Source organism: Conger conger, chromosome 4, assembly GCF_963514075.1.
Source record: "Conger conger chromosome 4, fConCon1.1, whole genome shotgun sequence".
Classification (NCBI taxonomy): Eukaryota; Metazoa; Chordata; class Actinopteri; order Anguilliformes; family Congridae; genus Conger; species Conger conger.
In genome coordinates this window covers 42,294,193-42,307,892 of record NC_083763.1, presented here as the reverse complement: position 1 = coordinate 42,307,892, position 13,700 = coordinate 42,294,193, and the positions used below count along the sequence as shown (strand labels likewise).

Here is a 13,700-nt window from a genome sequence, read left to right as displayed (position 1 = left end):
TGGCCAGTGCCAGTTATATTCATAGCTTAATTACTCAACCAACCATAAGCGCTGGAACAGTGTTCCATGTTGTTCTGGCCCTATTCAACTCCTTGTATCTATGTTGCAATGTCACAGCTGTAGTGAGCTCTTGTAGTGAGAGCTGTAGTGTTATAGTGATATTATTGTTCTTTTTTTAGTGTGTGGACTGTGTTTTTATTGAGAATGCCCTGTACTGTTAGTGATGTTATAGTCAATGCCTTGTTTTTTTAGGTGTGTGAAGTGAGTGCCGTTCTGTGTCCAGAATGTATATTGATACTATATTGGGTGTCCTTCATTGTGTTCTCAGGTCCTTTATCACGAAGTCCGTGTGAGCTGCTGCCAGTGGGAGAGGGTCACCCGGTACAGGCCATGCTAAAGAGCTTCACTGCATTGTCTGGCTGTGCCAGCAGGGGCACCACAAGCCTCCCTCAGGAGGTGCACATCATCAACCTGAGGAGCAGGAGTCCTGAGGGGCCTGGAGACAAGCCCAATGAGGTACGTTACCTGAACCAAATGGCCTACATCAGGCCACACATGACCTGATCAACGCTTCTGACATACAGCACATTTTGTGGCATACAACCCAGACTTGTGACGTGCAGTGCACATGTGATGGACAATCCAGACTTGTGATGTACAATCCAGACTTGTGACATACAACACAGACTTGTGATATACAATCCAGACTTGTGATATACAATCCAGACTTGTGATATAAACACAGACTAGTGACATACAACCCAGACTTCTGATATACAACCCAGACTTGTGACATACAACCCAGACTTGGTGCTGTGCACATGTGATGTACAATCCAAACTTGTGACATGCAATCCAGACCTGTGACATACAACCCAGACTTGTGGCGTACAGCACACAAGTGGCTTACAGCATAGCTAAGATGTTCAGACCTGTGAAGCTCATTCCCGCTGAAGTCGGCATTCAGAAACATTTACATAAGTCCAAGGTAAATGACTTCAGAAATTAGTGCTTTTAGATTGGAGCTATTTGCACTTTAATGACTTAAATAGCACCTGGTGGGTGCAGATGGTCAGAAGCAACTGTGTATCCAATTATAAAGGGTGCGTCCAGAGTTGTTAAAGGCTGTTCAAACCTCTATTTATTGTGTTGGAAGCTTTGAACAATGCTGTCATGTAGCCATAAAATGTGTTTTGTATTGGCGTTGGCCGGAGCCATAAAAGGTATCTGCAGAAAACGCTTGTGCTTGTACATATTGTTCAGCGATTAGCATTGTAGCATTCCCCTCTACTGTGGGTAGGAGGAAAAGCATGGGGATCAGCTTGTAGCAGCCTTACCAAATTAATTGATGCAATAATTGCTGGGAGGCTTCTGGCTGCAAGGAGTGCTGACTCAAGCAGCTTTGGAATGGTGCATAATTTCTTGTTTATTTTACTATCGCTCCGCGTGCTTCGAATGGGAGCCCCCACTCTAAGAGAATGTTAAACCCTGGGAGTGCAGCTTCTCAGGTTTAATGTGCTGGAGATTAAAAGGCAATCTGAACCTTGTTAGCCAGAATGGGAGAGGGTGTGGGGGGCTGGGGCGGTGGGTGGGGGGGCAGAGAAAGAGAAAGAGAGAGAGAGAGATGAGTCCCATAATGTTTCATTTTGCACACATCCCAAAAATAACAACAGCAGGCTACTTTGGAGAGGGCCCAGCTGGTTTTCGGGATGATTTTAACCCCCTTTCGTGAGAGCAGCCAAGATATCTGGCCTCACTGGGGGCGAAGCTAAACCACTATCAGACCTTAGATCGAGAGGTGGGTGTGGAGGGGTGGTTTGGGGGTGGGGTGGCATTTTACTCGCCTGGCTGCAGATGCTGAGCTCAGGTCAAACTGAAATCCACCTTTCCTCTGGAGACAATAGCGGATTATGCTGCATTCTCCAGCCGTTGCGATTTACCTCACCAGCAACGTATCCATGTGGTAGGCTACAAAGAAATCTCTCTTCTATCACTGCGTACTGTCCAGACCTGGGTCAAATTAATGTATTTATTTTATAATTTGTATATAATATGTATATATTGCAATACATAATGGTTTTGGCTTAAAATACTTTTCTGTGCGTGACTGATCTTGATTGTGCAATTGAGCCAACCACAAGGACCAGAAGGTGGGGTTTGCACTTTTTGAGAGTATTTCATGGGTTCCAATATACCAGACAATCTCAGTAAAGCATAGAAACGTATTTCAATCCAAAAACAGTTTTTTTTGACCCAGGCCTGTCTCATGTCACCCCTCATATCCCACTTCTGCTCCTCAGATGCCCACTGTTTTCCGTGCTCCCCCCCCCCCCATTCCACATTGTAATCAGGGGCCATGCAAATGGCAGCGGTTCCTTCCCCTGTTGTGGACAGGAAGCTAAAGAAAGGCCTGCCGGCCAAAGCAAAAGGAGCAGAAGATTGTAAACATCCGTGGAAGATCTGATTGTCGTCTGAGCCTCCACTGTGTGAAACAAAAGCAGAAAAAATGTTATCTCCCTTATCTCCGTACAAAAACAACCCACTGTGCCCTTTTGCCCCCCACCCCCAAAGAAAGGAATGAGCCCCATTATCTGTGTATCATTTGGCAAACTGTTGCCTACTAAACATGTATACATACTTTCACACACAAAGTTAAGTATTCAAAACGTGTTTTATTTATAATTGTTGTAAAGAAAAAAACAATATGAATAAATACACATTTATTATTATTATTATTATTAGTAGTAGTAGTAGTAGGAGTAGCCATAGTGTAGCAGTAGTAGTAGTGTAATGTCTTAAAAAAGGAAATGGATGACTGTTCAGTTGGTTTTGGGGGTACCAGTCCATCCATGAAATAAATAATTGGCATTGCCTTACCTCGCACTGTTCATTAGCTGGATCCTCATCATTGGCCTGTCTGCCAAGGCTTGGTTCCTTGATCTGCTGCAGCTTGCACTCACAGCAACAAGGAGCAAATGAGATTATTGGGCTAAAAATGTCAATCTCTCAGAGCAGGCTCTAGATTCTCAAATGGCACAGCTCACACTGTTTATATTAGCTTTGCTATGATTCATTGGCTCAACACAGACTTCCTTGCCTGTGGATGTGCGTTGTCAGTATTTAAGTGTTCTTGTTTCTTTAGACAGGGATGTGCAAAACACTTTGCTGTCTGAGCTTGTCATGGAGATTTGAAGCCATTCCCTTGTACTGATGCCTGAGGGTCCAGACAAGTCAAAAGCAGTATTTTTTATCTGCCAAACATGTTATGTTTTATTCATTAGTAAAATAGCAAAACACTCTAGAACTAATTTGTCTTTTTGTGGGCAGATTTGTTACAAGTGTTTTTACTGGACCCAAGGCAAAACTCTCAAATACATGAAGTCACTTCCTGCTGGGTTCACAGTCCAGAGAAGAAAAAAATACATTTTCTTTTGACATTTGATTTTATGATTATGCTCTCGAGATTCAAGGTGGTCATGTATCCATAAATAGGAATAAACAGTTTAGCACCTGGAAGAAAAAAACACTTTAAAAACAAAATGTCATAGGTGCAACTACGCCTACAGTGGATTTTCTAACCCTGTTTATGTGTTAAGAGTTTCATTAGAGGCCATAAAATGTGAATAGAATTGAAGTGTGTGTCATGTATGTGCGCTGCTGTTTAGCAACTTGTGAAAGGGACTTTTGTCTAGGATTCATCATTATGACAGAAAAAATTGATATGAAAATCAATTTTCAAAGATTGGAGTCCCAACCAATGAGTTCCTGTACACATGGATTAACAACAGTCATTTATTTCTCTTAGACCTACGTGTTGCATGGTGGCATTATACATGATATGATTCTTGCTTTGCTGAGTCAGTCCTTAACCCTTTCCACGTTTCCCCCCTAGAGGGCAATTTCCACCTATTTTGTACTAGTCCTATTCAAATATAAATATCTCGAAAACTTTCCTGCACACACATTGTTGAAGACTTAAAGAAAAGGCTTGTACCATTCATGAATTTGAGACAGAACAAAGTTATGTCCGAGCATGTACAATACAGTATACAGAAAAGATACAAAATCAACCAACCCCAAACTATTAGTTATGCATAAACTTGATGTCAACTTGTGTACAACATCTTGTCTCCAAATCTCTCCAAATACAAAACATTTCCTTATATTTTTGTCTAGACACATGAATGATCAGAAAAGCCTATTTTTCTTTTTTTAAAATACAAAATGTAAAGAAAATGAGCCTTCACATGTGTTTTATTCACATATATGAGAGTATGTTTTTATAAAGTATTCCCAAAGTGTCCAAAAAGCACTCCAAAATGGAATACTGACCTGAATGTCTATCCAAGCTGCGTCACATTTAAAATTGAACTTTATTTCAAAATTTGGTTAATCAGAGCCCCGGTAGCCCCGGTAGCCAGTATAATAACATTACAGGGTTATCTCGGCTCCTTCCCTGAGGATGGCACCCCCTTGGAGACTTCAACATCCACCCAGAAGCCTCCCAGGCTGCTGCCTTCCTACCGCTAATCCACTCCTTCGGCCTCTCCCTGCAACACTCTCCTCCAACCCACAAGGCGGGCAATGTCCTAGACCTTGTCTTTGTGAGGAACTGCTCATGCTCCGATTTCACGGTTACCCCTCTGCATACATCTGATCACCACTTCATCTCATTCTCCCTCCCTCTTCCTCCCCATCCTCCTCCCCCTCCTCCCACCCACACTTCCTCAGCCCGCCGTAACCTCCACTCCCTCTCACCCTCTTCCTTTGCCAGTACCGTCATCGCCTCACTCCCCCCTCTTGAATCCTTCTTCAAACTCCCCACTAACTCTGCATCTGCCACCCTCCTTTCATCTCTCTCCTCCGCCTTTGACTCTCCGCCTGTCTCAAAGCCACCTCGCACATCCCTTCCCAGTCCTTGGATATCTGACACCCTCCGTACCTCCAGGGCCAGCCTCCGCGCAGCGGAGAGGAAGTGGGGGAAATCCAGAGACGCTTCAGACCTCACGACTTACCAGTCTCTCCTGGCGGCATTCTCTTCCGCTGTCACTGCCGCCAAAGCAAAATACTTTCAAACACAAATTCAGAACTCTGGTTCTAACCCCCCGAAACTTTTCTCTATTTTCTCCTCTCTTCTCAATGCACCGCCTCCTCCTCCTCAGTCCTCCTTTGCTGCTGATGACTTTGCTGATTTCTTCGATGAGAAGGTCACAGTCATCCGTAGATCCTTTACAACCACCGCCCCCCTCACTGTGCCCTTCCCCCCCTCTAGGCCCATCCCTTCCTTTTCCACTTTCTCCCCCCTTACAGACTCTGATGTTTCTCAACTCCTGCTCTGCCACCGTCCTACAACCTGTGCCCTTGACCCTATCCCCTCTTCTCTTCTCCAAACTATCACACCTGACATTCTCCCATTTGTCACCTCCCTTGTCAACTCCTCCCTGTCTTCCGGCTGTTTTCCGGCATCCTTCAAGAGGGCCCACATCACAGTAGACTGGATCCCTCCATCATCCAGAACTACCGCCCGGTATCTCTTCTTCCTTTCCTTTCTAAAACTATAGAACGAGCCGCTTCTACTCAACTTTGTTCTTTCTTGTCTAACAACAACCTGCTAGACCCCCATCAGTCTGGCTTCAGATCGGGCCACTCGACAGAGGCTGCGCTCCTCTCCGTCAGTGAGTCACTCCATGCCGCACGAGCAGCCTCCCTCTCCTCTGTCCTCATTCTTCTAGATCTCTCTGCTGCCTTCGACACTGTGGATCACTCCACCCTCCTGTCTGCCCTGTCAGCAACGGGCATCTGTGGCACAGCCCTGGACTGGATTGAGTCCTACCTCTCTGGTCGCTCCTTCCAGGTTGCCTGGGCTGGTTCGGTATCGACACCTCGGCCCCTCGCCACAGGAGTTCCCCAGGGCTCAGTCCTAGGCCCGCTTCTTTTTTCTCTTTACACTCGCTCCCTTGGCCCTGTGATCACTGCACATGGGCTATCCTACCACTGCTACGCGGACGATACCCAACTCTGCGTCTCGTTCCCGCCGTCTGATACGCAGGTTTCAGCCCGTATCTCTGCTTGCCTGAGGGACATCCAGAGCTGGATGGACAACCACCATCTAAAGCTCAACCCAGGCAAGACTGAAATGATATTCATCCCTGCTAAAACCTCTCCCCATCTGGATCTCTCCATTTCCCTCGGGGATACCACACTCACGCCGTCACCCAGTGCAAGGAACCTCGGCGTGGTGATGGACAGCAGACTGTCCCTCTCCGAGAACATTGCGGCGGTGACCCAGTCTTGCAGGTTCTTCCTATACAACATACGGAGAATCCGCCCCTTTCTCACCCCCTACTCGACCCAGCTCCTGGTCCAAGCGATGGTTCTGTCCTGCCTGGACTACTGCAATTCCCTCTTGGCTGGCCTCCCCGCATCCACCATCAGACCCCTCCAACTCATCCAGAATGCAGCAGCTCGTCTGGTCTTCAACCTTCCCAAATACTCACGCGTCAACCCCCTGCTTACTTCCCTCCACTGGCTGCCTGTCATGGCTCGCATTAAATTCAAAACATTGGTGCTAGCCTTCCAAGCAGTTAAAGGGTCTTCCCCAGCTTATCTACAAAAAATCATCAGACCCTACACCCCTGCCAGACCTCTTCGTTCAGCCTCCACAGGCCGCTTGGCACCTCCCCCTCTCCGAACCTCCACCTCACGCTCACGACTACTGTCTGTTCTGGCTCCACGGTGGTGGAACGAACTCCCCGTTGAGGTCAGAACTGTAGAATCTCTCCCCACCTTCAAGCGCAAGCTGAAGACACACCTCTTCAAGCAGCACCTCTCCCCATCCCTCCCTACCTCCCTGTGAACCTTAATTGTTGTCTCTGTGACTTGCTTTGTGTATCGGTATTTTCAGTTGGCTAGGTAAGCAGTGTTTGGATAGTTAACTTTGGTCACTTTTGCTCTGTTTGTTTGTTTCTTTGTTCTCAAAAAAAAAAAAAAAAGGCCCTCGTCCTTATCTTTGTTGTACAGGTAGCAGTTGAAATTGTACTTCCCTCTAGGGTCTTTCAGCGAACTTATCCCTGGTTATGGGTATGCACTTTGTTGTACGTCGCTCTGGATAAGAGCGTCTGCCAAATGCCAATAATGTAATGTAATGTAATCTATAGCAAGTTGCATATTTACGCACAGCTACTTATTCATTATGCTATGCAAATGCAGCGATATTCCTAAACTGTCCGTCGCCTGAATATGACACATTATACCTTGTTGGAAAGGGTAGGTAACCCCGTACAAGAAGCTTACCATGTTTTAGATTAGTTTGGTACTAAGCAAATGTCCACCAAGAAGAGGACATTTGCTTAGGTGTAGTCCCAACAAAAATGTAGTTTTCTCGGAAATGGCTTGATGGATTACTGAATATACTTCAATGTTGGCAATGTTGGTCTTCATAACCAGGTGGGATATTTGGCTCCATACATATTTCTGTATCACTTAAAATACCAAGGTGTGTAATTAAAGTGAGCCAAGAAAAAAAAAGTGTTTATTCATGCTACTTCTGAATTGTATATTTTTGTTCTTATATTAGAATATGATTTTTTGATGTAGAGAAATGGTATCAAGGATTGTTAGAATATACATTTTATTGTTTGAGTCTCTGGTGAGGTGAGGGTTGTAAACTGTGCGTGTGACCGGGGGAAGGCTGGTGTTTTATTTCCCTACATTGCAAATAAGAGGCTGATAAGCATCTGAACTGCTGTTCTCTCTAGTGGAGGGTCTTTTTACATCACTAATCTTACATCACTGTTTTGCGGCTTTATTATTTCATGTTTTTTTGTCTTTTTCCCTCAAATTCTGACTGATCTTAGCTGTTTTCATAGAAGCATGTGATCAATGACAAACTTTAAGTCCTCTCTAGCCAATACCTATTCCTTCATGCTAATTGCACTACCTTGTTACCCACCCAGGTTGCTGTATATGACTAGATGCAGTTGTGAAAAAAATAAAATAAAATAAGAAAGAAACCAACCGCTTCTCTCTGCCAAGTGCTCAAATGCCTGTGAAATGTGACTCTGTCTTCCCGCCCAGCTTGTCCGGTGTTTGGCAGTCTCGCCTGCCTGTACAGCCCTGTGTCGTGCAGGAGACTGCATCAGGGGTGAGATGAGGTTTGTGAGATGGCCCCCGATAGGTCAGTGGCTGGCAGAGAGACGGCACGGTGTGGGCGGAGATTAATGAGCTTCGCCACAGTTTGTCTGTAAACACAGGCGTTGTATTAAGGGATAAATGGTAACAGCTGGCTGCCCGGCGATGTGATCCTTGACATTTACAAGCCCCCACAGCACCTGAGACGTGAGCACAGATGCGTCCAGCTGTATGCTGCCCCCTCCTGAAATTGGGCTCAGCCCCTATTTTCCCCCTCTCCCAGTGCCAGGGGAACAAGGCCCATGGTCAAGTTTCATCCACTAAAGCCACCCTGACCTTCAGTGGCAGGTGGCGGATCATCTTCAACATAAACAATTCACCAGATACGTGATTTACTGCTACTACTATGGGTCAAAATGCAATGGTGAAAGCCAAAAGGGGGCATAGCATTGCTGCTCTCGGAAGGGCCAAGGTGCAAACAGTGCATCAGCATGCATGGCAAGATGGAGTCCTGCTTGTACATGAAGCAAACTGTAGGCTGAAATCCAAATTTGCCATATGGGCATCTCATCAAGTTGCAATATGTTCCATTAATGGTTATTGTTTTGTTCCAGTACTGCTTGGCTTTGGGAGTGTATGACTGGCAGTATTGACTGTTCAGGTATCGTATGTCTTACTCTGAGTTGATTTAGATGTGTGACTGATGCCAACTACCACAAATACTGAAGTAAACTGTGACTGATATGGGTTGGCGTGCATTTTATACGTTAGGACTCCCAGTGCCTGTTGGTGTCTGGTGTGTTGACACAACACAAGCTTGTTGGCTGTCCTGGCAGCCGGCGAGCGTGTTGAAATGTTTGCGGCATTCATGTCATATGGACTCCTGTGGAACAGCACGCTGGCCTGAGAAACAAACTGGCCCTTGAAGGAGCTCGACACTGATTCCTCTCGCCTTGTTTTTTGTGGCTTCTCTCCTGTTTTCTTTGGAGAGAAAGCTTAGAAGCTTGTTTGCTGAGTCAGCAAAAAAAGGTGGCTGGTCAGTGGTTCAGAGGAGATTGTTTTTAAACATTTAGTTCTTCACATCTCAAATACGACCCAGCAGGACTGTAGAGGCCATGCTGACCAGAGATGGGGGGCTGACACACAACCAGAGGTTTGTGGGTTTCAGCAAGAGTGCGGAAGCCAGGTTTATGTGGAACCTTCAAGTTTCTTTGGTGAATGCTGCTGCACAATTTGCTTTCAGGCATGCAATTGGAAATTGCCCTCATTAGTCTCAAGAAAACTCATCCTGAAAGGTCCGGAGAACATTGTGTTTAAACAATTCTGTGGATTTTAAATACCACAGACTTTTTGTCAGCAAATATCCCTTTATAGAGTTATAATTATTTGAACTAATTTACTTTTTTGTTACAACTGAAATAAACAATAGTTTATTTCACTATTTCTGAAATCCGGTTTATTATGTTTTCTGTACTGAAAAAACAGTCCATACAATACATACATGCCTCCATTTTGTTCCCATAAGGTATACTACAAAGGCCATTGGGCTATTGGGCTGGACACATTCACATTCTATTATTATTTTCCATACCTCAGTAATATAATTGGACTGAGTGTGTTTGCCTGTGGTTGTATTTTAATTTTTTAAATACAAGACTGAACAGCTATTAGCTAGAAAGAGATTTGTGTGCTGCTGTACAAAGAGATCATTGCAATACATTGTTTAGTCCTATTTTTTTGAGTGAGATAAGTTTCCTTTTTTTTGTTTCTGGTAAAACAGGATATTGAACGGGATATTGTAAAATGTTACCTCTTCTGTTATTCCTCTGCCCCTCAGAGAGATGTGCATCTTGTTTTAAAGGTGACATTATGTTTTTATGGGTAAGAGGCCAGCATGGAAAACAGGAAGGCCGCAGATGTGTCAGGGTGCAAGTTCCCCTGATTGGTTTGGAGTGGGGCTGCCTGCGGATTACTTGCGGAAAAAAGCAATTGCATGGTTAGCGAAAGCCCAAACGAAAAAGAGACTTGGACCTGTTCGTATCTCACTCCTGGCATCGGTGAAGTATTCAGGCCGCAATTTTAACTTCTGTGGGAGCAGCTTGGAACCCTGCTCCTCAACCCAGCTGTCCCCTGGCGGCATAGGAGTGGACTACCTAGAGCCAGGCTACTGAACTCCAGGTCCTGGGGGCTGCAGTTTCTGCAAGTATCTGCTGCAACCATGCACTACATCACCCAATTTCACCACTGAGCTTATTTCATGACCCATCCATCCATCCATCCATCCATTATCTTAACCCGCTTATCCTGAAGAGGGTCATGGGGGGCTGGAGCCTATCCCAGCATACATTGGGCAAAAGGCAGGAATACACCCTGGACAGGTCGCCAGTCCATCGCAGGGCACACACACCATTCACTCACACACTCATACCCATGGGCAATTTAGACTCTCAAATCAGCTTAACCTGCATGTATTTGGACTGTGGGAGGAAACCGGAGTACCCGGAGGAAACCCACGCAGACACGGGGAGAACATGCAAACTCCGCGCAGAGAGGCCCCGGCCGACCGGGATTCGAACCCAGGACCTCCTTGCTGTGAGGCAGCAGTACTACCCACTCCGTGCCGCCTATTTCATGACCCAAGCAGGTAAAATAATTAGTCTAATCAGGTGGTGTAGTGCATGGGTTAGAGCAAGTACCTGCAGACACTGTGGCCCTCAGGACCTGGAGTCGAGTAGCCCTGACCTAGAGCTTCCAGCCAAGCAGCCTTTCCCCCAGGAATCTTCCTCAGCGTAGTCCACTGAAAAGCCTGAACAGACGAAAAGGCTAACTGGACTACGCTCAACTGTAGTCACGGGGGGTAATTGGCTCACTCTGCAGCTTGACTGTAGGCTGCGTGCCACATGTCAGATCGTAAGGCCTGGAAGCAGCTCCTCACAACGCTGTCCAAAACAGCACACTTCTTAGTGACTTCATTTTCCGTCTTGCGAGTGGTTTCGTGTAGGAGGACTCATTGGATTGAATTAAACTGGCAGATTCCGGTTTGGTTTCCCAGCTGAACAAGCTTCAGTGTTCATGTTTATCATTTTCTTTCCTTGATGGCTACAAGTGCACACTTTCATCAGTAGAGATTCAGATATATTTTTTTTTAGCAACTCTTATCAATTTCAAATCAGAGCTTATGGCTTTCATTATATTATGCTTGAAGAAATTTAAAGTTTGCAGTTTACCATTAGGTTAACTATGAAATTAGAATATAAAATACCTTTCTTAAAACCAAGGAGATTTAGTGGTAGCAGAAATAAATGTTTAACTTGAAGGTATGTTGCCTTTCAAAATAGTTTCCTTCATTGTGGCAATGAGGCTTTTCTCTCTATCATAACTTCACATAAAACCATATAACCCAGACCAATCATGCCTGCTTTATGAGGCAACTATTTTGCCATTACTGGTGTTGAGCTTGGACTGAAATTGGAATTGCATGAGAAGAAAATAGGTCTGCTGTCGTGGGTCTGTCTGCACTGGCTAACGTTACTCTGCACGGTAAGGACTTTTGATTGATGGCTTAAACTAGCCAGTCATTCCCCTGGTGCAGCAGAGGGACCAACCTGAACACAAACTCCATTATGCATTGCTAAAGCTCCGCTGTCCTCTTACCCCTGGTTGGGCAGTGAACTTCTAACCGTGACATGGCACAGATGCACAGGAACTGACATCATGGCTTTGCTCAGACCTTTCTCATTGGGTACCAACTGCAGCCATAATGTTATGGTAGACTGCGTCGGCACCGAGCGGCCCCACCAGCCGAAAGAGTCGTGACATGCACAGACCGGCTGCTGGGAGCCAGGTTCTTCCCCTGGCCAGCTGGCTCCTGGCTTCAAGATGAACGTCCTCATGCGAAAACCTGAGCATGCGCTAAGATTCCCAGTGTTTCTCAGATAAAAAAAAGAGAGAAATGAATTGTTTCCTGCGTGCTCATGATGAACTCCGTCATACTGGGAATAACCTAGAGGACGTGGACCATGTTATCCCTTCGCTAACAGAAAGAAATGCACAGCTGCGCTAACTTCACAATGTGTTGCCTGTTTCCGATCGCGTTTCCGCAGTTAAATTGGGTTATTAAGTGAAAGAGAACACCTTCGTATTACCAGCGCACGCGGCTCTCGAGGGCAACGTCCTCACGCTCACAAAGACCGCTCCGTAGAATTGTTGCTGATGAACCAGGCCATTGTGGGCGCTCCCGTTCACTAAGGAAGCATGGAAGACTGCTCCTCATTGATATGACTATGTTCCACTTGTCCATTACAGTCATGGAAAATAGCAACGACATCAGGATTAAAAAATGACTTGAAATGACCAAAGCTTTTACAGTGTTCGTTGTTCGACATGAATGTAGGAGTTGAATGAGAAGCATCTCGCAAAAGGGAGCCGGGATCCTTGTAGCAGCTTGCATTGTTGTTGGAGAATAGCCACAGTACTTCACAGAGATTCTTTTACATTCTGTTAAAGGTTCTATTTTTTTGTTAGGCCTGAACTACACTTGAGGTAAATTAGTTATTCGCTCATACACTGTAATGCACACACAGAAAAAACACCGTCTTAACCCATTATGGACTAAGGCACCCTATACAGTAGAAAACCCATAGAAAGGCTGACGAATCACAATGCATTTTAACGGTCATCTGTGTTGAAAAACAGTCATATGATTAAATACAACGCTGCCATCGCAGCCGTCTGTAAAGGCAGATGTAACATGTAGGTTGCATCCGCCCATAAGGGGTTAAACCAGCAGCATCCTTCTCTTGCACATCCAAGCAGCAAAACCATACTTGAAAAAACCTTTTTGCAGTCTGTAGAAGCAGTCGTTGGAAGGTGATCTTTTGGTCCCAGGTTAGTAAGATCTTTGCTTCAATGGACCTAGCAGCAGTGACTTCATCAGCCGTTGGAACGAGGAGTCATCATCAAAGCACCAGAGCTCCATCAGCACCGCCCCCGTGTATGCCAGAGTGAATATGTAAGGTTCGGAGCAGCCAGGAAAATGAAAAGCAATCGCCAAGATTAGAGGAACAAAGAGGCCATTGTGTGCCGGCCGACTCCTGATAAACCATTTGAGCACCAGGCTGCGTAACATGCAGGCGTAAATATAGTACCACATTCAGATACATTGCAGAATAATTTCAAGGCACATTTTTATAAGATTAGACACCCTAGTGAGTAGAAAAGGGTAACTTACTACAATCAGGCTAGTTTCTCATCAGAGCTGGCTGTAGGATTTGGGGGGCCCTAAACAAGAATGAACCATGGTTGGGTTGTGGGCGACCGGTGCAAGAAGCGTTATTACTGGGGACCACAAATACCATTGAAAAAGCTATTTGCACCCTATGACTACTGCACAATTTAAAAAATATATACATAATGATAAATTAATACAAAAAAATTAAAAAATTGTGTGGCCCACTGGTGGATCTGGCTCTAAACTAATGCATACAGTCTTTATCCCGGCAGTCTCTGTTTCTCATATTTCACCTCTGAATTGCATATAGACGTTCAATCATCACATCAAAGACACGAGA

General features: G+C 45.2%; 1 protein-coding gene across 1 annotated transcript in view; it reads left to right on the top strand.

Moving 5' to 3' along the window:
- The window catches only part of tgfbr3 (transforming growth factor, beta receptor III), a 100,658-nt gene that overhangs the window by 34,672 nt on the left and 52,286 nt on the right, over window positions 1-13,700 (top strand). Inside the window, exon 3 of the mRNA XM_061239107.1 lies at window positions 329-516. Within this exon, the coding sequence (XP_061095091.1) occupies window positions 329-516 (188 nt within the window). The remainder of the gene's footprint in view (window positions 1-328; window positions 517-13,700) is intronic.